General features: G+C 52.9%; 1 protein-coding gene across 4 annotated transcripts in view; it reads right to left on the bottom strand.

The window, feature by feature from the left end:
* The window catches only part of PDE4B (phosphodiesterase 4B), a 176,094-nt gene that overhangs the window by 70,797 nt on the left and 83,086 nt on the right, over window positions 1-22,211 (bottom strand). The window contains exon 1 of one of the 4 annotated variants that reach the window (XM_063166287.1): window positions 15,510-16,083. The exons of 2 other annotated variants lie outside the window; for them this stretch is intronic. In XM_063166287.1, the coding sequence (XP_063022357.1) occupies window positions 15,510-15,556 (47 nt within the window). In that variant the 5' untranslated portion in view covers window positions 15,557-16,083. Of the gene's footprint in view, window positions 1-461; window positions 539-15,509; window positions 16,084-22,211 lie in introns of those variants that run through there. One more of the 4 variants, XM_063166286.1, reaches the window with a different exon arrangement.

Below are 22,211 nucleotides of genomic sequence, written 5' to 3'. Positions count from 1 at the left end.
TTCATGTTGAAAATCACTTGCTGGAATCACTGTTTTGGAGTCACTTCCTGCAAACCACAAAGCTTTTCAAAAGAAATAAGAGATGTGGGGGCACTGAGCAAAACCAGCCCAAAACTAAAATCCGAAACAAGTCATCAAGTCCAGGAGCATCAAACAACACAACAAAGCAGCCACAGCCACTTGGAAATTTGGGATAAATACAAGCAGAGCACTTGGTACAATTAATTAATGCTTAATTACACAGAAGGTGAAGTTTGCAGTGTGAGTAAGCACAAATGTGTGGGCCTGGCACAAAATCATTGTATCTGATTGCAGTTACAGCTCCATTCCCGAGCTAATGAGAATTGAGCCATCCTGGGGGTTTTGGGCTATTGATAAAGGGTTTGACCTGAGCTAATGAAGAATGAGTAGGCAGAGGCAGTCGATGGCCAAAGTGGATCCATTTAAAAATATTGACTCACCGTGTGGAAACATTTGGGGTGGTGAGACCTGTGGAGAGCAGGCACTGAGGGGTTACTGCCATGGGGGGGAGAGATGCTGGAGTTCACTGATGGAACACAGGAGAGAAAATACCTGGAATTAGGGAGGAGCTGATTAAAACACTTGAAACTGGTAAGGAGCTGCAGGGAACACCTGAAACTGGTGAGGAGCTGATTAAAACACCTGAAATTAGTGAGGATTTAATGAAAACACCTGAAATTAGTGAAAACCCCTAGGCTTTAGTGAAAACACCTAAAATTAGTGAGGAGCTGATAAAAAACACCTGAAACTGCTGAGGAGCTGCTGGGAACACCTGAAACTGGTGAGGAGCTGATTAAAACACCTGAAATTAGTGAGGAGTTGATAAAAAACACTTGAAATTAGTGAGGCTTTAGTGAAAACACCTGGAATTAGGGAGGAGCTGATAAAAAGCACCTGAAATTAGTGAGGAGCTGATAAAAACACCTGAAACTGGTGAGGAACTGCTGGGAACACCTGAAATTAGTGAGGAGCTGATAAAAACACCTGAAACTGGTGAGGAACTGCTGGGAACACCTGAAATTAGTGAGGAGCTGATAAAAACACCTGAAATGACGAGGAGCTGCTGGAATAGATGGTTCCAGGCCTTTCAGTGGTGCCACAAGCAGCAATGGCCCTACACTAAAACCCAAATTGCACCTGAACATGGGGAAGAACTTTTCTGCTCTCAGGGTGGCAGAGCACTGCAGCAGCTGCCCAGGGAGGTCACAGAGCTTCTCTCCTGGGATATTCCGAGCCCACCTGGATGTGTCCCTGTGCCACAGCTCTGGGTGACCCTGCCTCCAGCAGGAACCCGTCTCCTTTTGTCCTTGTCGGGGTTCCCAGGTCAGGAGGTGTTGGTGGCACTGTGTGGATGTTCCTGGGCTGGCTGCTGGCCCTGACAGCCTCTGGGAACCATCAGCATGCAGAGCCAGGCTGAGAGGCAAACAGGGGGTTGTCCTGATAGCCCTCAGCCAGAGCCCAGCGTGACACTGTCTATTAATACCCCGGTGTCACCCTGCAGAACAGCTGACCCAGGGGACAGCAAATGCCACACAGATAGCCAGGGCCTGCTGGTGATCATGTGAGGAGCAAACAAGATAAGGAGAGGACAACAAAAGCCTTGTGCCAGAGCCTCCTGTGCTGAGCTCCCAGCCAGAACAGTCGGGCTGTGCCTCGTGCCAAGGTGCTGCTGTGTTTGGGCAGGGGGGTGTGCAGGGCTCAGGAGGCAGGGCAGCAGCGTGTGCCAGCCTGGGCAGCTGGGCAGGGCTCACCCTGCTCGGGTCAGAGATTTATTGCTGCTCACAGCACACCCACGATGGCTTTGCACTGTGCTCTTGCAAGGGATGTTCTCTGGGATTGAAGCTAATTCTCTGATTGCTGTTCACTCATCACTCACAGACCCAAATTCAGGTTAAATTTGTACCTGCAGCGAGCAAAGGCTCGATGAACCCCAAGCCTTTTCCATGAGGGGGAAGCCAAAAGCCACCGAGACAGCCTGAGAAGGTAACCATGGCCACACTGGTGGCTCTGGGCCCCTGTGCCTGTCCTGGGGGCACAGAGGCAGCAGTGCCACCTCAGGCACACGTGCCGAGGGCAGCTCTGACACAGCAAAGCTCCCTCCAGCAGCAACACTGAAAGCTGGGTGCCTCTCAAACATCCAGAGCTGGCCTCGCTCCTAAAGCACAGCAAATCTGTGAGTAGAAAACACAGCCCAGCTCCTGAGTGAGTGGAATGGCTGAGTTAATAAACCCCGTGCTTCATCCCTGCAGAGCTCCTTGCCACAATCATCTCAATGGATCCCTGCTCCTGAACCTCTTCCCAGCTCAATGGGGCCATTGAAGCCCAGAATAGCTGGACTGCCTGTGCTGCATCCTCACAAGAGGATGAGGTTCTTGCTGCAGTCTAAGAAAGAAAAATCACTCAGCACAAATCAGCTCTTTTAAACCCACTGATTAAATAGATATTCACAAGGCAGAGCACAATGGCTTGGAAGGAGCCATTGCAACCCATTACACAGCTCCTCACTCATGCCCAGGAGAGCCTTTCCTTGGCTTCTCTAATAACAGGAGAGAAAAGGAAGCCACAGGAAAGATATTAAACTGCATAAAAATAGGTGACAGGCAAATTTACAAACTTGGAGAGGCAGAGAGAGAGAGGATTTGGGCTGGCAGTCCTGCTGGGAGCCTGGAGCCCTGCAGGAGAAACTCCAGCTCCTCTGAAGGGAGGATGGAACTCCAGAGTTTATTGAAGGGTGACATGAGGGGCTGGGCAACACTCAGAAACTCCATCTCTGGCTCTGTAAAGATCCAAGGAGCTGCTGCAGGCCTGGAGCCAGGCTGGGAGAGCTGGGAATGCCCAGCCTGGAGAGGAGAAGGATCCAGGGAGAGCCCAGAGCCCCTGGCAGGGCCTGAAGGGGCTCCAGGAGAGCTGCAGAGGGGCTGGGGACAGGGATGGAGGGACAGCACACAGGGAATGGCTCCCAGGGATGGATGGGACATTGGGAATTGGGAATTGCTCCTGGCAGGGTGGGCAGGCCCTGGATCCCTGGCAGTGCCCAAGGCCAGGCTGGACACTGGGACACCCTGGGACAGTGGGACTGTCCCTGCCCAGGGCACAGGGGACAGGATGATTCCATGGGATGTTCCCCTGCCTGTGAACCCCTGCAGCCCCAGCCCCTCCCAGCCTGGATGAAGAGCTGACCTTTGTCAGCCTCACACAATTCCTCCTCCAAGCTGCTGTGCTGCCAGGTCAGATCTCATGCAAGGTGACAATTTCTTAGAGCTTTGACAATTTCCTGTGTCTCCTCAGGAAAACATGGTATTTTTTTTTCCTTGCCAGAACCCACTTTTTAACGCTCTTAATCTGAAATGAACCCATCATATTCCATCTGTCATCAGCTGGGCTTTCATTCCTGGAGTTAAACTGGTCTGGGAGAGCTGCAGTGAGGGCAGAGTTTAATGGAATAATTCTTACACTGCACAATTTGGACGCAGCAAAGCAAAAGGGGGTCAGCTTGTTCTTCCAGCCTCCACTCCAAACAATTTAATGTCTTTATGGATGAAAAATGTCAGAGCTTTTTGTGATCTGAGGGAAACTGGGACATTCAATACAGCCCCACTTCAAGCCTTCACTCACACACCTCAATTCCTTCAGCCAATATTTATTCTCTGGATTTTCCAGAGCTCTTTTATGCACTTAAATGGAGAGATACAGACAGAGCCTCTCCTTCAGAGCCACTGTGCCCCAGTAAATCTCTGTCCTGGGGAGCTCGCACAGCCAATAGGAGCTCAAGTGATGCACCTGAGACAGACCCATTCCATCACCACCTGCAGATTTTGAATTAATCTCCCCTTCCAAACTCATTGCCAAACCATATTTAAACGTTTCTTCCTAAGGGAGTGATAAAAATTGACCAGCAAAATCAAAACAGAGCATAGAATAAAGATTAGAGCCAAATTATCCATGATCAGTGTAAGAATAATAGACTTCCCTAGGATAACTGGGCACTGAAATGTGATTTAGAGCTTTCCAAGAGCTCTGCCAGCTCACCCTCCGTGTGACTTTTGGAACGCTCAGGCTGTGATGAGTTTATAGCACAGTTCTGAGATTATAAATCCAAGGGTGTGGCTTTAGCTCTTTTATCGGGGATTAAAACTGAGAAATATTTACCCAACCCCTCAGCAAAGCACGAGTGGAGCCAGATCCCCAGTTCCCTGCTTTTGGCTCTCCTGGATGCCACAGAGCAGATCCTGATCCTGATCCTGATTGCCCTGAGCATGGGGCAGAGGATCTGCTGCCCACAGGGCTGGGAATGCTGCTCCAGAGCTCCAGGGGCTGTGGGGGGCACCAGGAACCCCCCAGCTCCTGTTCCTGCAGCCTCAGAGGGTTTCACACCCACCTTCCTCCCTGTTTCAGGAGGAAGGGTTGCAATGATCTCCTGTCCCTGGTGGGATGAGCAGGCACGGGCAGTGTGGCTGCTGATGGGAACCAGGAGAGCTGGGGAGGGCAGCTCCCCCTCCCTGGGATGAGCAGGTTTGGGAGGCATGAGGACAACTCCAGCAGCTCCACATCCAGCCCTTCTCCCACCCAACCAGCCGGCAACTCCCACATGGAATTCCCCTCCCGCCAGCTTCCAAGGCCAGATGATTTCATCCCAAACATTTGTTTATCAACTTCCAAACCAGTAAACGAGGAGTGAAACTGTTTCACCAAAAAAAAAAAAAAAAAAAAAAAGGTGAAGTTTGTGCAAATCCATCTCTGCTAAAGCCAAACAACACAAACATAAATAAGGGAAGATCGAATTTCTCTCTTCTCCTCACATGAAGTCATTCCCAGGATTTCATCTGAAAATCCAGGAGTGCGCTGCGAAGATTTTGTAATTACAAACCAATAAGAGAAAGCATCCAGGAGGAATAATTACATAATTCCTAGCTGAACTGGCTGCTCAGAAGCATTCACAGCCTGGAAGAGCTGTAATAAATAGCTCCTCATCTCCTGGCTGCCGCTGCAGCTGATGAGTCACGGCTGTTCCCGGGATGGATCCCAGAATATCCGGCTCCTGTGTGTGCTGCATGGACAATCAGCCGGCAGGGAACGGCCCTGGGGCAGCACTGGCGTGGCCCTGCCATGCAAACACAGCTGGGCAGTGCTGTACTGCCTGTGGGGAATGGCAATATTTCACTGGCATTCAGGGAACGGGGCACGCCCGGCCTGGAGGGCTCTGCTGCCATCCCAAGGGTTGGCACAGCCCAAAGTGACCCGGGGGCTTTCAGGGAATGGTTCCCAATCCCACCCTCCTGACTGGCACCAGAGGAGATCCTCCTGCAGAAAAACCATCCAGAGAGAGAAAAACAGCCATGGAATCAGGAAAACATGAGGGAACAAGTCCAGGGATGGGACACAGGGAACCCAACAGGAAGAGACTGGAGCCAGGCTGGGAGAGCTGGGAATGTTCACCTGGAGAAGGATCCAGGGAGAGCTCAGAGCCTTTCCAGGGCCTGAAGGGGCTCCAGGAGAGCTGCAGAGGGACTGGGGACAGGGATGGAGGGACAGCACACAGGGAATGGCTTCCAGCTGAAAACTGGTAGATTGAGATGGGATATTGGGAAGGAATTCCTGGCAAGGTGGGCAGGCCCCGGAATAGAATTCCCAGATTTGCTGTGGCTGCCCCTGGATCCCTGTCAGTGCCCAAGGCCGGGCTGGAGCAGCCTGGGACAGTGGGAGGGGTCCCTGCCCAGGGTGTCCCTCCTTCAGGGGTGGAACTGAGGGATTTTTAAGGTCCTTTCCAACCCAAACCACTCTGGGATTCCATGATAATGCACAAGGAGAGGGGATTTTTATACATCCCAAAAGGAAACCTGGGATGTTCCCAGTGCTGTCTGCAGTGAGGGTGTTGGGAGGTGAAGGCAGCAGCTGCACTTTGAGATGTGCATAAACAGCAGGAGATGAAAGAGCAGAGCCTGTTTGGAAATGAGGTTGTGACGTCAGATGGGGAAAGGCCTTTCTCAGCCCTGTCACTCTGTCAGTCTCACCCACCCGGGGAGCTGTCCTACAATTCCCAAAGAATCCTGACATTCCCTGAGAGTGGCAAACACACCCTGGTGTGGCACTGAAGGCCAGAGAACACATGCAGGTACCTAATAGCCAATTACACAGGTATAGGGATTTTAATTGCATTATGGAATCCTGGAATGATTTGGGAAGGGAGACACCTTAAAAATCATCCCAGTGCCACCTCTGCCACGGCAGAGACACCTTCCACTGTCCCAGGTGCTCCAAGCCCCATCCAGCCTGGCCTTGGGCACTGCCAGGGATCCAGGGGCAGCCACAGCAAATCTGGGCACCTGTGCCAGCCCCTGCCCACCCTGCCAGGGAACAATTCCCAATTCCCAATGTCCCATCCATCCCTGGGAGCCATTCCCTGTGTGCTGTCCCTCCATCCCTGTCCCCAGCCCCTCTGCAGCTCTCCTGGAGCCCCTTCAGGCCCTGCCAGGGGCTCTGGGCTCTCCCTGGATCCTTCTCCTCTCCAGGTGAGCACCCCCAGGTGTCCCAGCCTGGCTCCAGAGGGGCTCCAGCCCTGCAGCAGCTCCGTGGGTTCCTCTGGGCTCTCTCCAGGTGCTCCAGGTGCTGCTGATGTTGTCCCCAGGGCTGGGGCAGCTCTGCAGGTGCTGGATGTGCCTCGCTTGCTGCTCCCAGCCCGAGCTCCTGCGCTGCTCTGCCTGCCCAGGAACGGCGTCAGTGCTGCCCCAGACACCGAGGCTGCTGCTCCACACGCCCTGCCAGACCTCCCCGTATCTCTCACGTTATTCCCAGCACTTCTGCCCTCACCCGCACTTCACCTTCCCTGCTACCCACGCCCAGCCCTTCCCAGCTCCCTCTCCTCTCCAACCCACAGCAAACCAAGTGTTTCTGTCTCATTTCTCCAACCTTCCCATCCCAGGAATTCCCCTCATCCCCCTCAGATTGGAATCCCTCCCAGCTGGGTGATCCCAGCTCCTGGAGCTCCTGTCCTGGTGGGATCCCATGGATGCTGTCCTGTGGGATCCCATAGATATCTCTCCTGGTGGGATCCCATGGATGCTGTCCTGTGGGATCCCATGGATGCTGTTCTGGTGGGATCCCATGGATGCCTGTCCTGTGGGATCCCATGGATGCTGTCCTGTGGGATCCCATGGATGTCATCCTGGTGGGATCCCATGGATGCTGTCCTGTGGGATCCCATGGATGCTGTTCTGGTGGGATCCCATGAACGCCTGTCCTGTGGGATCCCATGGATGCTGTCCTGTGGGATCCCATGGATGCCATCCTGGTGGGATCCCATGGATGCTGTTCTGGTGGGATCCCATGGATGCCTGTCCTGTGGGATCCCATGGATGCCATCCTGGTGGGATCCCATGGATGCTGTTCTGGTGGGATCCCATGGATGCCTGTCCTGGTGGGATCCCATGAACGCCTGTCCTGTGGGATCCCATGGATGCTGTCCTGTGGGATCCCATGGATGCTCCTCATGGATTGCCCACTCCCATCCCCAGCTCCCCTGATGGGAGCCTCAGTTTGAGAGCTCCAAGTTGATTTTGTGCTCTCCTAAAAGCCACGGATACCCTGTCAGTCAAGGGCAGCTCCTGTCCCATTCCCTGCCCCCAGGAAGGATCCCACCCATCCCAGCTGCTGTGCTTGGCTCCTGCTGGGGCTTCCCAGCGTGGCCCAAACCCCTGGAATCCAAAAACTCCAGATTCCCCTTGGAATCTGTTCTTCCATGGGGCAAATCTGGAAAATCTGCTTTTCTGGCAGCTATCCATGGCAAAGGTTAATCCTGTGGGAACAAGAATCCCCAGCACCACCTGGGCATCTTTTCCAGCCGTGTCTGCTTTTCCCAGTCCTCTGGTTTTTCTGTATTCCTACACAAAAACACCATCAAATAATGCAATAATTCAGGAGTTTATATCACCAACCCATCATCTTTCATCCATGGCCTCTAACAATATTTTATAAAGGAATCCAACCCTTTGGATTAATTCACCCCACTCCCATTTCACCAGCAAACCTCCACCTATGGCCTCCATCCAAGGAAACAGGGATTAACACCAGGCTGGAATGTCCTGGAGCTTGCAGGGAACACAGAGCCTCATTCCCTCACACTGAGCGGGAGCACAGGCACCTGGAAGGGAATTGCCCTAATCCCAAATTCCACAGTTCCCATTTGTACCCCAAATTTCCTGCTGATATCCAATCCAGGCAAACCTAAACCGCCAGAAAATGAAATGTGGGAATGTTCCACCAGAAAAGTGGGAATTTTCATGAAGTTTCTGTGGTAACCACCACAGAATTAGGTTTAGTCTTGCTGCTGCTCGTTACCAGAATTGTTCAAGTTTATCTGGAATTAGCATGGAAATACAAACACCTGAGGGAGCACAGCAAAAACTCCCTAAAACTTCCCACTGCAATCCCAGGGACGATGCCAGAGCCAGGCCAAGCTCGGGATGGAATCTGCCAGGAAAGGTTCTGGAGAAACAGAGTTAATTTCAGGATAAACCCAGGAGCTGATTCGGGACAAACCCAGGAGCTGATTTGGGATAAACCTAGGAGCTGATTTAGGATAAACCCAGGAGCTGATTTTAGAATAAATCCGGGAGCTGATTTGGGACAACCCTGGGATCTAATTTGGGATAAACCTGGGATCTAATTTGGGATAAACCCGCGGTGAAGCGGCCATGCCCCAGCCCCAGCTGCTCTTTCCAAGCCCACAGCCCCCAGGCTCTGGTTTGTTTTGTTTCCTCTCTCCAAAGGCTCCATTCCCACCTTTGGGCAGGAGAGCCCAGGGCTGGCCGGGAGCAGCCTCTTCCCAAGGAGCCACCCGTGGGTGCTCAGGGATCTCCTCTGGAAGGGAATCCAAGCTGGGAGCCCTTCGGCATTCCCAGGGGACCCTGAGGAGCACCCTGGGCTGTGGGAGGTGTCCCTGTCACAGGATGAGCTTTAAGGCCATTCCCAAGGCAGACCGTTCCAGGACTCTGGAATGCCTGCCAGTGGTTCATCCCATCCACTGGGTCTGCAGGGCTCTCCTGATCCCCTCCCTGCTCTCCAACCTCTGTATCCCAGGTTTCCACCTCATCACCAGGGTGAATAAACTTGGGGGTTTCATTTTCCATAGTGCTGCAGAGAGTGAAGATAATCTGATTTATCCCTACATGATTTTCCCCTTCCCTGCCGTGTCCTGAGACCTCATCCCGGCCACGTTTCCCGCACTAATTCCGATTTCCCCAGCATTTCCCACTCCCGTGCCCCGCGGGGCTGAGGAGGTGCTGTCCTGTGCTCGGAAAGGCAGGATGAGCCGGGAGCATCCCCGAAAAGCCGCGGCATCTGTGGGATGAGGGCTCCCGGCAGGAATCCATCAGCTCGGTGTCACGGGCTGCTCCCCGCCGAGCTCCTCTGCAGCATTCCCACATTGAGACAATTAACACGTTTTTCCCAGGCTCTTCCTTCCAACAAAAAGCTAAAAAAAGCGAAACTGCTCTGAAAGGCTCGCAGGCATTTTCTGCCCTAGAATTTAGAGTTACATAAAAAAAAAAAAAAAAAAAAAAAAAAAAAAAAAAAAAAAAAGAGACTTATAAATAAGAGTTTACATTAAAAAAGCAACAAAAGTAAAAGTAATTGGGACTGGGGAGAAGCAGACCCTATAAAATGATTAATAGACCCTATAAAATGATGAATAGACCCTATAAAATGATTATTAAACCCCTTTTAAAGCCAAGCTATAATTTCACCACTTGAAAATTTGCTTTTTTCTCCCCGGAATAAATGAAAACCGCAGCACGAAGGAGCGGCGTTAGCACTGAGCGCATCCCCGCCGTGGCTGCCGGTAACTGTGCCGGAGCGGGGCGGCGCCGGGGGCTCGGGGAGCGGCCCGGGGCTGCAGCGGGGCCGGGGATGGGCTGTGCGGGCGCTCCCGTTCCGTTCCGTTCCGTTCCGCCGCTCCATTGGCGTCAGCGGGAGCTCCCAGCGCGGCCCCGCGCTCCGAACGGGCGAGGAAAGGCAGCGAAAGCCGGCGGCTCCTCCGGCGCGGCGGCTCTGCCCCTCCCGAGCCTCCCGCTGCCGTGCTGGCCTTGCTCCACACCCTTCCGCGAGTGTTTGAACCGACCAACACACGGTTAAAATGAGCGGCGAGGGCCAGCGCGCTGCCTCAGCCTCGGCTCCTGGGATCAGAGCATTTTCAAGGCTCTTCGCAGCCCACACCAGGCTGGGATTCTGTGATAGAGTGAACCAAGACAGTGCAAGGGCTGTGAAGGACACTTTGAGTGCTTCCAAAGGGGATGGAACGGCTCTTTGCACTGGAGCTCACATGGTTGAGGCAATGATTTCCCAACCCTCATTAAAAAACCATTTCATAGTGCATGGAATGAAGGTGTTCTCAGATATAAGCTGGGCTCGACCCTCTGGGTCACCTCCAGCTCAGGATATTCTGTGATTCCAGGATTCTGTGATTCCCTGAGTCCATTATTCCATCATTCCATTACTCCATGATTCCATGATTCTATTATTCCACTACTCCACCATCCTAAGCTCCAGAATCTTTCTTTCTGCAGTGGCTGCCCTCAGCAGGAGCAGCAAAGGCATTCCCTGTCTGGTCCCAGAGCTCAATCCCTCTGCCAGAGCCCCCAGTTCCCAGGGCAGAGGGATGATGATGATGATGGTGATGGGTTTGGGGTTGCAGTTTGGAGGGAAAGGTTTTCAATCACACCTGGTTCCTTTGAGAAGTCCTGAGGAGGCTCCTATGGAAGTCAGGACAGGGAAGAGCACTGGAAAATCCTTTGTTTAGCTCTTAGGATTAAACTTGGGCTGAGCTTTGGGCCTGGGGAGCAGAGGGAATTCCCAACACCCACCTGCCCTGCTCTCTGGGTTTATCCTGTGCAGAACTCGAGCACAGTGCCTGGGGATGTGGGCCCAGCCCTGGAAAAGCTCCTCCACTATTCCCACCTTCCAATTGCAGGGGCCTGGCCCAGCTGCTCTCAGGATGGCAGAGCTGCAAACCACAAGCTGTGGGGCTGTGTTTAAACAGAACAATTTACCGAACTTTGGGATTCTTTGTGCGTGACAAACTCCAGGTCAGCAGGAAGCCCAAATTTCCCTTATTAAATTTTGCTTCTTTCTGCTGGAAAGAAGAAAAGAAACCCCTTTTCCATCGTGGTGCTCACTGAGAGCCTGAGATTGGCTAATCTGCCAGGGAACTGGAGCTAAAAGAAATCCATATCCCAGTTATTAGCCCCTGGAGAAGAGGGTTAGGGAAGAAATCCTGATCAGGCTTTCAGAACAGGAATCTCATTCCTAAGCCTGCTAAGATGTGAGAGTGGGAAAAGCCCCAGAACTTCTTAGAAATGCTGAGAGCTGAGTTTGCATTCACAGGATCCTGGAATGGTTCAGGCTGGAAAAGGCCTCAAGGATCACCCCAGTGCCACTCCTGCCACAGCAGGGACACCTCCCACTGTCCCAGGGTGTCCCAATGTCCAGCCTGGCCTTGGGCACTGCAGGGATCCAGGGGCAGCCACAGCAAATCTGGGCACCTGTGCCAGGGCCTGCCCGCCGTGCCAGGAGCAATTCCCAATTCCCAGTCTCCCACCCATCCCTGCCCTCTGGCAGTGGGAGCCATTCCCTGTGTGCTGTCCCTCCATCCCTGTCCCCAGCCCCTCTGCAGCTCTCCTGGAGCCCCTTCAGGCCCTGCCAGGGGCTCTGGGCTCTCCCTGGATCCTTCTCCTCTCCAGGTGAGCACCCCCAGGTGTCCCAGCCTGGCTCCAGAGGGGCTCCAGCAGCTCCAATTCCTCCTGGAGTCACACAAACCCAGGGAAAGCTGTCCTGGGTTTTCCTGCTCCTGCCTGGCTGTCACCTCTCCCAGGGGATGCTCCCTGGGGACACCAGACCAGGCTGGGGAGCAGCTCCTCCACCCCGAGGGGTCTTTGCAGCCAGGGGGACTCAGACTGAGCCCCTGGGACAAGGCAAGGAGCAGGAGGAGGAGGAACAGCTTGGAACAGCAGCTCTGTGTGCATGGCAGGCACAGATGTCCAGGAACTCAGCTGAAAAGTTTCCCATGCCAGTGAAGCTACCCAGATCCCTTCCCTGGAAGTGAAGGTAACGAATGGAAATATGGAACTGTAAATACGTCAGGAGCAGCCTCTAACTCTCACCTCCTGCCTCTCAAAAGCAGCGGGAAAACACAGCCAGGAGCAACTTGAAAAGGCCCAGCCTGAGGAGAAGGGAAAGGTCACTAAATACCAATAATTAAACAGCAGCCCCTTGCTCCCCAGAGCCCCTGCACACCCAGCTCCCCCCAATTAAAGCCCATCATTTGCTCCCAGCTCCTTCCAGGCAGGCATTGTCTCAGCTCTTTGAGCTTCCTCCAGGCTCTTCTGAGAGCAGGAGAAATATTTGGCCTCTCCTTTTCTAAATTGTGCCCACAGATTTCAGAGTTCTGTCTCTCAAATCTACCTGCTGCATATAAATCATTGTTTTGTTGGAAATCCTGCCTATTTATAGGAGGCTGTGGAATTAATCCGTCAGGAGAACCAAAATGGTTTAAGATCCAGCTGAAATCCATGGAAATAAGGTGACTGGAAGGTTTAACCCACAGATCTGGAGAGTGTTAATTCCCAGAGCAAACCTTGAGTATTCTGGAAGTCAATACAAAAATCAAAGTGAAATTTGTGCATGAAGTGAAGGGGAAATCGGGCTCTGCTCCCAGGGAGCAGTGACAGGACAACAGGACACAGCTTCAAGTTGTCCCAGAGGAGGTTTAGATTGGATATTTGGGAAAAATTCTTCCTTTCCAGCCCTGGCACAGCTGCCCAGAGCAGGGATGGAAGTCCCCATGCCTGGAGGGTTTGAAAAGCCCTGTGGATGTGGCACCTGGGGACACGGGTGGCCTTGGCAGTGCTGGGGACTCGGTGCTCTCAGGGGGCTTTTCCAGCCTCAGTAACTCCACGATTATGGTGCCACGTTATGGAAAACCCCTCCAGCCTCACAGCCAAGTGCCACAGCTCAGCCTGAAGCAGGGAGCAGAGGGAGCCAAGGTCAGGGTGACTCCTGTCCCGTGGTTATCACTGCACTGATAAATCTGTTTGCATCCCAACACAAAGATACTCCTGCCACTCCAGCTGCTATCAGGGAGCTGTGGCCTCTCTGAGATTCCTGAGCTGTCAGGAATGCTGGGATTTGATCCCACCCCTTCACCTCAGGACAGAGTTTCTGCTGCCCCCCTGCCCAAGTTCAGCCTCTGCAGCTCCAGAGTCAGGCCTGAGTTTGGGGCCATCCCTGTGAACAACCAAGAATTCCCACATTGCTCCAGAGGAGCTGCTGTGCTGGAGCATTCCCAGCTTCCATTTCCCCAGAATGAGCTCCAAGCGCCATTCCCACCCTGAGCACAGAGCATCCCCTCCCCTCTGCAGCCCCAAGCAGCAGTGACAGAGTCCCACATCGTCCCCACCAGGGGATGGAGGGCAGCAGCTCCTCTCCTGGATTTGGGGAGAACGTGGAAGATAAAAGTCATCCATGGAATCATGGAAAGCTTTGGGACACTGAAAGTTCATCGCATCCCACCAGGCCAGGATGAAGATCCAGTTCAAAATTTCCTATGGGGTGATGGAACAGAGGAGGGAGAAGCTCCAAAGAAGCCCAAAACATTTTATTCCAGAGGGAAGGAATCCCTGAAGACATTTCCACCAGGAATTAATGAGTCTCACTCCCTGTGTGGGCCCTGAACAGCAAGCAGGAGCTTACACAGGTCTGGTTTAGCAAGGCTCAGCCTGACTCCAGCTAGGCCAGCACTGGTGAAGAACCAGCTTTGTTTTCACCTGGGCACAGGTGAAGGGAATCTTCTTGGGATAACTTTATCCCTTCATAAATGCACCCCTGCCAAGGCTCCCTTTGAGCTGCACAGTTTCCATCAGCTGAAACCTCCCTGGCTGATCCCATGGCTCTGTCCCAGCCCCATCCCTGACCATCCCTCCTGGTGGCACTCGGGGCTGCTCAGGGTTTGTTTCAGCTCCTAGAGCTGAAATGATTTCTGTTCTCCTGCAGCCACAGAAATGGGGCTCTCCTTGCTCCAAAGGAAATGCATTTTTCCATCACTTCCTGGGCTCTTTGGGCGTTGATTTTGTCCATAATTAAAGCACAGGATCTCTCCCCTTCCCTTCATTTGTAAATCTGGCAAATCAATTAACACTCCCCACCCAATATTCCTCTTTCTTGGCTTATTGGGGCTCCTCCGCAGGAGGAACTTTCCAAAACAAAGCAACAACTGCCCTGGCTAAACCTCAAGGGGAAGCCATGGGAAAAATCCCAAGACAGGCTGGGTTGGATTGGGTGTCAGGAAGAAATGTTGGGAAGGAATTCCTCCCTGTGAGGCCCTGGGATGGATTTCCCAGAGCAGCTGTGGGTCCCTGGAAGTGTCCCAGGCCAGCCTGGAGCAGCCTGGGATGGTGGAAGGTGTCCTTGGATGGAACGAGATGATCTCCAAGCCAACCCATTCCAGGATTCCATAGTTTTAATACAGGCCCTGCATTCTTCCTGTTCTCCAAGCATTCTCCTTCCTGTTCTCTCATCCTGGAACTGCACACGACAGGAGCAGGATGTGCTCTGGAAAAGCCAACCCCATCCCTCCCCAGCACCATTCCAAGGCTCAGAGCCTTGGATATTCCTATAGATTTGTTTATATTTTATTTATATATTTATATGTCAGGGGATATTTTAATTCCTATATACAAATATTGACCTGTAGGTTGATCCCAGAGCCGCGGTTAAACGATTAAAAACCATAATGAGATTACAGAGAATAAACTCTGTGTAAACCCAGAATATTTGTGTGTAGGTGAGATCACAGAAAGCAGGATTTGAAGAAGCAGAATATAAAATTATCTCCAGATTCCCAGAGATTCCACAGATTATCCACCCTGGAAGCCCACGTGGACCACACCAGCCAAAGACTCCAGCCCTGAACTCCACTGGCGGATCTTCACCCATAAAATGAGGTTTTGGTGCCAAGTCCCAGCCCCAAGCTGGGAAAAGCCTCTGGGATTCCCCTGGCTCTCCCTGTCCCCCTGCCCTGGCCCAGCAGAGGCAGCAGCAGCTGCTCCATCTGCTCATTAAAATGCAACAGGGAGAAGGTGCCGAGGTGGCACCATGGAATCGCTCCAGCGAGGGACGTTTTAGGGACTCATTAATTTTTAAAGGAAAATTGAGGTTCATAAACACCTGAGAAGGAAAATAAACCAGGACAGCGGGAAATTTTCCATCCTCTCCCCACCCTGTCCCCACAGTCCCGCTTGGAGGTGTCGCGAGGGCGCCTCAGATCAAACTCTGAGCAGGGAAGATCAGAGAAGGAAATATTCAGCAAACCCACAGTTCCAGAAACCCCCTTATTCATGTTCCCATCCAGCAGCTGCTTCTCAGCCTGGAAAAATCCTGATTTCCAAGCTTTTGTGCCCACCAGAAGTGCTGCGATCCGGACAAACCCATGGCATACTCACCAAATCCACGAATGGCGGCGATTGGGTAAAATATTAATATTTAACATCTTCCCAGCTGATCCTTCTCCTCTATCATCCGAAAAGAGTCAGGACATGTCCTGCCAATTCCCAACTTGGGTCCCTCTGGAGTTGGCTCAGTGGCACGGAGATGTTTCCCGGAGTTTTTATTCTTTGGGATTACATGGCAACTCCCCTTGCAGGTGGATGCCACTTTCCAGAGGAACGCAAATGCCTCGGCAAGCAAAAAGTGGGGGTGCCTGTGGAACAGCCTCTATGGACTCCCAAATTTCTTCATTTCTAGCAGGAGAAAGAAAAAATAAATCTATTTCTGGCACCCCCCCCTTTGACTGCAGCTTCCTGCTCTCATTTGTAAAATCCCAACGATCCTGAGACAGCGAGGGGGGGGGGGGAAACCTTTTCCAAGCTGCAGCACCATCCCCTTTCTGCCGTTCCTCCTTTCCAGGTCACATCCCTCCTTCCTCCGGAGCCGAGGCAAAGTTTAGTGACGCTGCAGCAGCCCCGGCGCGGGTCCCTGCCGCGGAGCATCCGCCGGGACGGACGGGCGCGGGGCTGCGGCGGGGACGGGGCCGCAGCGCGGGCTCACGGGGCGGGACGGGGCGGCCGAAGGGCCGGAACGCGCATCCCGCCGGCTCCCTGCCAGGGGTCAGCGCCAGCCGGGAGGGGAGTGCCCCGCCGCTGTCACTCTCTGTCCCTGCTGTCACCCGGGCGCGGGGCTGCTCCTCCCAGCCCCGGCCATGCCCACCCAGGTGCGGCTCCTGCGGGAAACGCCGGCCGGGCAACGGGACCGCGCCAGCCGCAGCCTCGCCCGCCGGATTGCCGAGCGAGCGTGTGCCTCTCTGTCTGCATAAAATGGAATTTTACAAGATTTACAAGATCTAAATCCCGCCGCTCCACATCAAACCCGACGCGGCTCCCTGGTGCAGCGAGACGTCAGGGGTGGGTGGGAGATGGGGCCGCATCCGCCCGGGAGCGGCTCCCGAAATTCCGGCCCCCCCCGCAGCCGGGAGGGGAGCCGGGGACAAAGGGAGGGCTGGGAGAGCCGGGGATGGAGGGATGGAGGGAGGGAGGGAGGGATGGAGGGATGGGGGGGATGGATGGATGGATGGAGGGATGGATGGATGGAGGGATGGATGGATGGATGGATGGATGGATGGATGGATGGATGGATGGATGGATGGATGGATGGATGGATGGATGGATGGATGGATGGATGGAGGGATGGATGGATGGATGGATGGATGGATGGATGGATGGATGGATGGATGGATGGATGGATGGATGGGAAGGAAGCCGCGCAGCAGGATCGGGAATGCCGGCAGGGCTCTGCCCCACCCGCACCTTGCGGAGGTGACAAAGGGGACCCGGTGGCGCCTCCTCCCCTCGGGAAGGACAAAGTTCGGCGGCACCGGACGCGCAGCAGGCACCGGAACATTCTCCCTTCCCCGGGTTCGTTCGTTCGTTTGTTTGTTTGTTTGTTTTCCCCCTGAAGTCTCCAAACGTTTCACCTTGACAACCACGGGAAGGGATTTTATCCATCAGCTGCAATCGAAGGTGTCGGGAAAGGGGGATAAAGGGGATTTTTATAGCTGATGGATTTGTACAGCTGATGGATAAATGAGATTTTATAGCTGATGGATAAATGAGATTTCTATAGGTGATGGATAAATTTCATCAGCCATCAGTGATCCATAACATTCCCTATTCCCAAAGCAGCAGGAGGGGACAGCAGGGGACAGAGCAGGGGTCACCCCACGGATCTCAGAGGATCCTCAATCCAAGCCCCCCTCCCTGCAGTTAACTCCGAGCTGGAAAGGCAGAACGAGGAGCTGCTTCAGCAATTGAGATGCCAAATCCAATTTAAAGATCCAGGGAAGGGGGAGAGTGGCAGTGTCATTCCATCCCCACTCAGACTCCCCAGCTGCTCTGACACACTCAAAGCCCAGGAAAAGCTTTTCCAGACTGGGAAAACTGTGTGGTTCTCTCCTGTCACTGGGAGATGAGACATAAATCCTTATTTTTATTCTATTGACGTTATTGATAAAAGGATTTAACAAATCTATAAAAATAGGGGCAAATCAAAGGTATAAGGGAAAGATCAGGATGGAGCATGAATGATCAATATTCCAAAACTCTGCACCTCTCCTTGGCTTTGCTCCATCTCCACTTTGGTTTGGCAGGAGCTAGTTTTACTCACAGGGGTGAAGAATTTTGTGTAAACCATGGAATTCTGCTTCTTATCCATGAAAAAGGTGCCCAGCAGCCATGGATGGAGGTAAACAGACAGATACACAGACAGGTCCAAATCAGGGAATCATGGAATGGTTTGGGATGGAAGATACCTTAAATCCATGGAATCATGGAATGGTTTGGGATGGCAGGGACCTTAAATACATGGAATCATGGAATGGTTTGGGATGGAAGGGACCTTAAATCCATGGAATCATGGAATGGTTTGGGATGGAAGGGACCTTAAATCCCACCCCATTCCACGGCTGGGACATCTCCCACTGTCCCAGGCTGCTCCAATCCCCCTCCAGCCTGGATTTGGGCACTGCCAGGGACCCAGGGGCAGCCACAGCTGCTCTGGGAATTCCATTCCAGGGCCTGCCCACCCTCCCAGCCAGGAATTCCTTCCCAATCTCCCGTCTAATTCCACTCTCTGGCAGGGGGAGGCCATTCCCTGTGTCCTGTCCCTCCACCTTCCATGCCTGGAAACCCTACCCTGTGGAATGAACATCTGCACATTCCCCTCATTGTTCTTGGAGAAAAAGCCAGAATGAATTCTCTGCTAATTCTGGAGCAGCCACTTCCACGAGCTGTTGGTTTTTCTGACCCCACCACACTGAGTTTGTGCCTTTTCCCTCCCCATTCCCATTTTTCTGGTGTCTCCCTTCACAATCCAGCCTTTCCCAGCATCCCAGATTTGACGTGGGGAATTGCAGGGAGCGGGGCACTAATCACAGGGTGCTGGGTGGGAAGGAGAACAATCATTCCCTGGATTTTCCTCCTGGAGTTTCTTAGACAGTTCAGTGATTATCCCGAGTGGAAACCCAGGAATTGCAGGATCAACAGGACAGAAATGAATAAAATCCCAGGGCTGGGATCAGAACCCACTGGGCCTCCCTCCCTCCCACTCCCAAATCCCCAAATTGTTCATTTGGATCTCCAGACTCCATTTATTTATTAATTAGCCTTTGCAAGCCATGCTAACGAGGAGCCTCCTCCCACTGGGCCATCCTGGCAGCCCCAACACTGATGCTCCTCCAGGGAAACTTCAAACATTTCCTGAAAAATCGCACAGAAACCGGAAAACCAGCCCAGAATGGGGATTTTTTTTCCACATCTTTGAGCAGAAGTTACATAAGGCAGCCCCTGCTCTCCTGCTGCCTTGAGACTCTGCAGGCCCCCAGTGCTCGGGCACCTTCATTCCCTCAGCCAGCAGCAGGGAAGGCTCAGGAATGTTCCCTGTCCTCACAGCAGCCTGAAAAACACCAGCGGATATTTTGGGAATTTTGAGACAAACCAGAAGCACAGAATACAAAAATGAGTTTATTCTGTGCTCTCTCTTCCCAGATTAAAGACCTACACTGATGTAATATTGGTGTTTTCAGCCCAGATAATGGGGTTTCACCCCAGATAAAGAAATCCTAAACATGTTTTCAGGGATATTTCTCTTCCCCCTCATTGCTAATTATGGAATAATCAGGATAACACACAACCACCCCAGCTGATCACTAAAAACCACCCCAAAAGGAGCTTCCCCCACGCTGTTCCTGGCATTTTACTGTCTGTTTTTCTCCACGGCATCGACCCTTTCTCAGACACTGAAATTGGTGGGGTTTCTGCCCCTCTGGGGAGCACAAAGCCATTTATGGGTTTGGGAAGGCTGCAATTGCTGGGGCTCCTGAGCAGCTTTCCATTCATCCCTCCTTGCTGGCCACGCTGATTGAGGATGATGAAATCCTGATCTGCAATTCTAATTCCCTTCTTTTTCCTGAACAGGCTGCCCAAGAGCTCCAGGAATATTATTTTACCAACCCTCACAATAAACACCATTCTCCATGGAGTCCTGAACAATGCACTTATTTCAGATCCTGAAACACAGACCCACTCACAATAATTAGCTCACAAACTCCGATTTTCAGATCACCTATTTTTCTTCAGAAATTGGGGAATGCTATCCAGCAAATAACGAGCTGTACCAACAGCAGGGTGGCTGCAAACCTGCAGCAGAATTGGTGTGCCAGGTGCTGCATCGTTAAATCACGGAACCCTGGAATGGTTTGGGTGGAAGGGAACTGAAATGCCAACTCAGTGCCACCTTCCAGGGACAATTCCACTGTCCCAGGCTGCTCCAGCCCCAGTGTCCAGCCTGGCCTGGGATCCAGGGGCAGCCACAGCAAATCTGGGAATTCCATCCCAGCCAGGAATTCCTTCCCAATATCCCATCTAAACCTTCCCAGTTTCAGCTTCCAGCCATTCCCTGTGTGCTGTCCCTCCATCCCTGTCCCCAGCCCCTCTGCAGCTCTCCTGGAGCCCCTTCAGGCCCTGCCAGGGGCTCTGGGCTCTCCCTGGATCCTTCTCCTCTCCAGGTGAGCACCCCCAGGTGTCCCAGCCTGGCTCCAGAGGGGCTCCAGCCCTGCAGCAGCTCCATGGGTTCCTCTGGGCTCATTCCAGAAAGTTCCTCTCAGTTTCCAGAGCTCTGGATAGAAACTCTCAGGAAATGGAACAAGCACTCGACATTTTCCAAAACTGGGATCCCCAAAAGTCATTTTCCAGCAGGAATTTGTCATTTCTGGAGCACTGCTCTTAACCCACCCCGAGCTGTGCTCCACAAATCCAACCCCAAGTGCCCTCAGGAGCTTCCACCTCAGCTCCATCCTTCCCACCAACACTGCCCTTCCCAGCTTGCCATGAACAAAATCCCATTTTCCAGCGGGTAATGCTCTGTCCCAGGAATCCAGTGTGGAAGAGGAGGAGTTCCCAAGCAAACCCTGCACCCAGAGGGGCCAAACTGGGAGCCAGAGCCACCAGACCGGGGTGGGGGGAGCGGGACAGAGGCAGGAAAAGCTGTACCAGGGGCAGAGGGAAGGAAAACACAGGGAAAAAAAGAAGGAAAATCATCTCATCCCTGTGAAGTTCCTGAAGAGTTTCCAACAGAATGACTCAACAGCGGCAGCTGCTCCGTGCAGAGGGGTCTGGGGCTCGCTGAGCTGGCAATTAATGAATGTTTGGATCTATTTTCCATCAACACCAGCTCTGCTGACATTCCTCCAGCACACTGATGGAGCACAGAGAGCCCGGGGCTGGGAATGAGCAGCTCCCGGCAGATTCCCAGGTCCCCATCTGGATTAAATCCCGACCTCCCGTTTCATTGCACCTTCAGGGAGCTGGAGTTTTATGTTCCACTTTGGCTCCTTCCAGCCCCTGGAGCTTTCACAGTTTGAGGAGAAGCTGCTGCAGGGATGTGGGCTCCCAGCATGGAAGTGATTCCAGGAGCAGGAACCACCACAAACTTTGGGACTCAGATGACCTTTCTTTGGTGCTCCACAGCTTTGGAATGCAGATATTCCCTCAGCTAGGGAAGCAGCAGCGCTGGCTGTCCCCTGGATGAAATGAGGTGAAACAAAAGGGGAAAAGTGCTGGAATTCATGGAGTCACTGAGGTTGGAAGAGCCCCTCAAGGCCATTGAGTCCCAGCTCTGCCCAACCCCTGCCTTGTCCCCTTGACAGTGTCACCTCCAGGAATTCCCTGGATGCCCGCAGCATCCAAGGCTGGATTTGGATCCAGACCCTGGCACAAAGATCTGGATCTCCAGCCGTGGAACAAGGAGCAGGATGGGGGAGGGAAGGCCCTGAGCATCCCAAACCCTCTTGGTTTCCCTGCGCCTCCTCCGCTGCGCTGATTTATCCGGGAATAAAATCACTGCCTCTGGAACAGGTCACAATATTATGACTTATAACCCCCACAGCTTTTTGTTCCCTGTCTCCAACCCCTGAAGCTGCAGCTCTCCAGAGCTTTCCCATCTCCTGGAGAGGAGCAGGGCTGGAATTTTTACACATTTTGTGTTAAAACAAGCAGCTGACAATTCGGGAGCGCCACTTAAGGAGCGATTTCCTGCCAGGAGCCGGGGAAAGCAGAAGTTTCCTCCGATTGCTCCTTTCTCCTTCCTCTCCCCTAATGCTCATTCCCAGCACCCCTCAGGTTCCTTGGAGCACAAATCCATCTGCATGGAAATGTTGAACAATGTTTCCCAGAGTTTGTGGCGGGGAGGAAGCCCCGGGGCAGCCAGGGAAGTTTAATCCCGTTTTCCACAGGTTTCCCCACCATGGCCGTGGTGAATTCCCAGGTGAATCCCAGGAGGAGAAGATCCCAGATCTTTACAGACGGCCACCAGCAGCTCCTGAAGGCTGCCTGCTGTCACCACTGTCCCATCTCCAGGTGCCCCATCCAAAGAAAAGCCAGGAACAGGAGGAGCCCTGGGGCAGGACAGACAGAAGGGACAGGACAGACCTAATCCTAAAGTCAATCCTAGGGTCAATCCTAAGCAATCCTAAGGACAACACTCTTCATGCCCCTTCAGCAAACTCTCCAACCCTGGATTTTCACTCCAAAACAGCTGCTAAACCCTGAAAAGTTGGGAATCTTCAACTTCCAAATCCCTAAAGGAGCGAAAATATT

This window comes from Melospiza melodia, chromosome 11, assembly GCF_035770615.1.
Source record: "Melospiza melodia melodia isolate bMelMel2 chromosome 11, bMelMel2.pri, whole genome shotgun sequence".
Lineage (NCBI taxonomy): Eukaryota > Metazoa > Chordata > Aves > Passeriformes > Passerellidae > Melospiza > Melospiza melodia.
The sequence above is the reverse complement of the archived record's forward strand: the minus strand, read 5'-3'. Positions and strand labels throughout refer to the sequence as shown.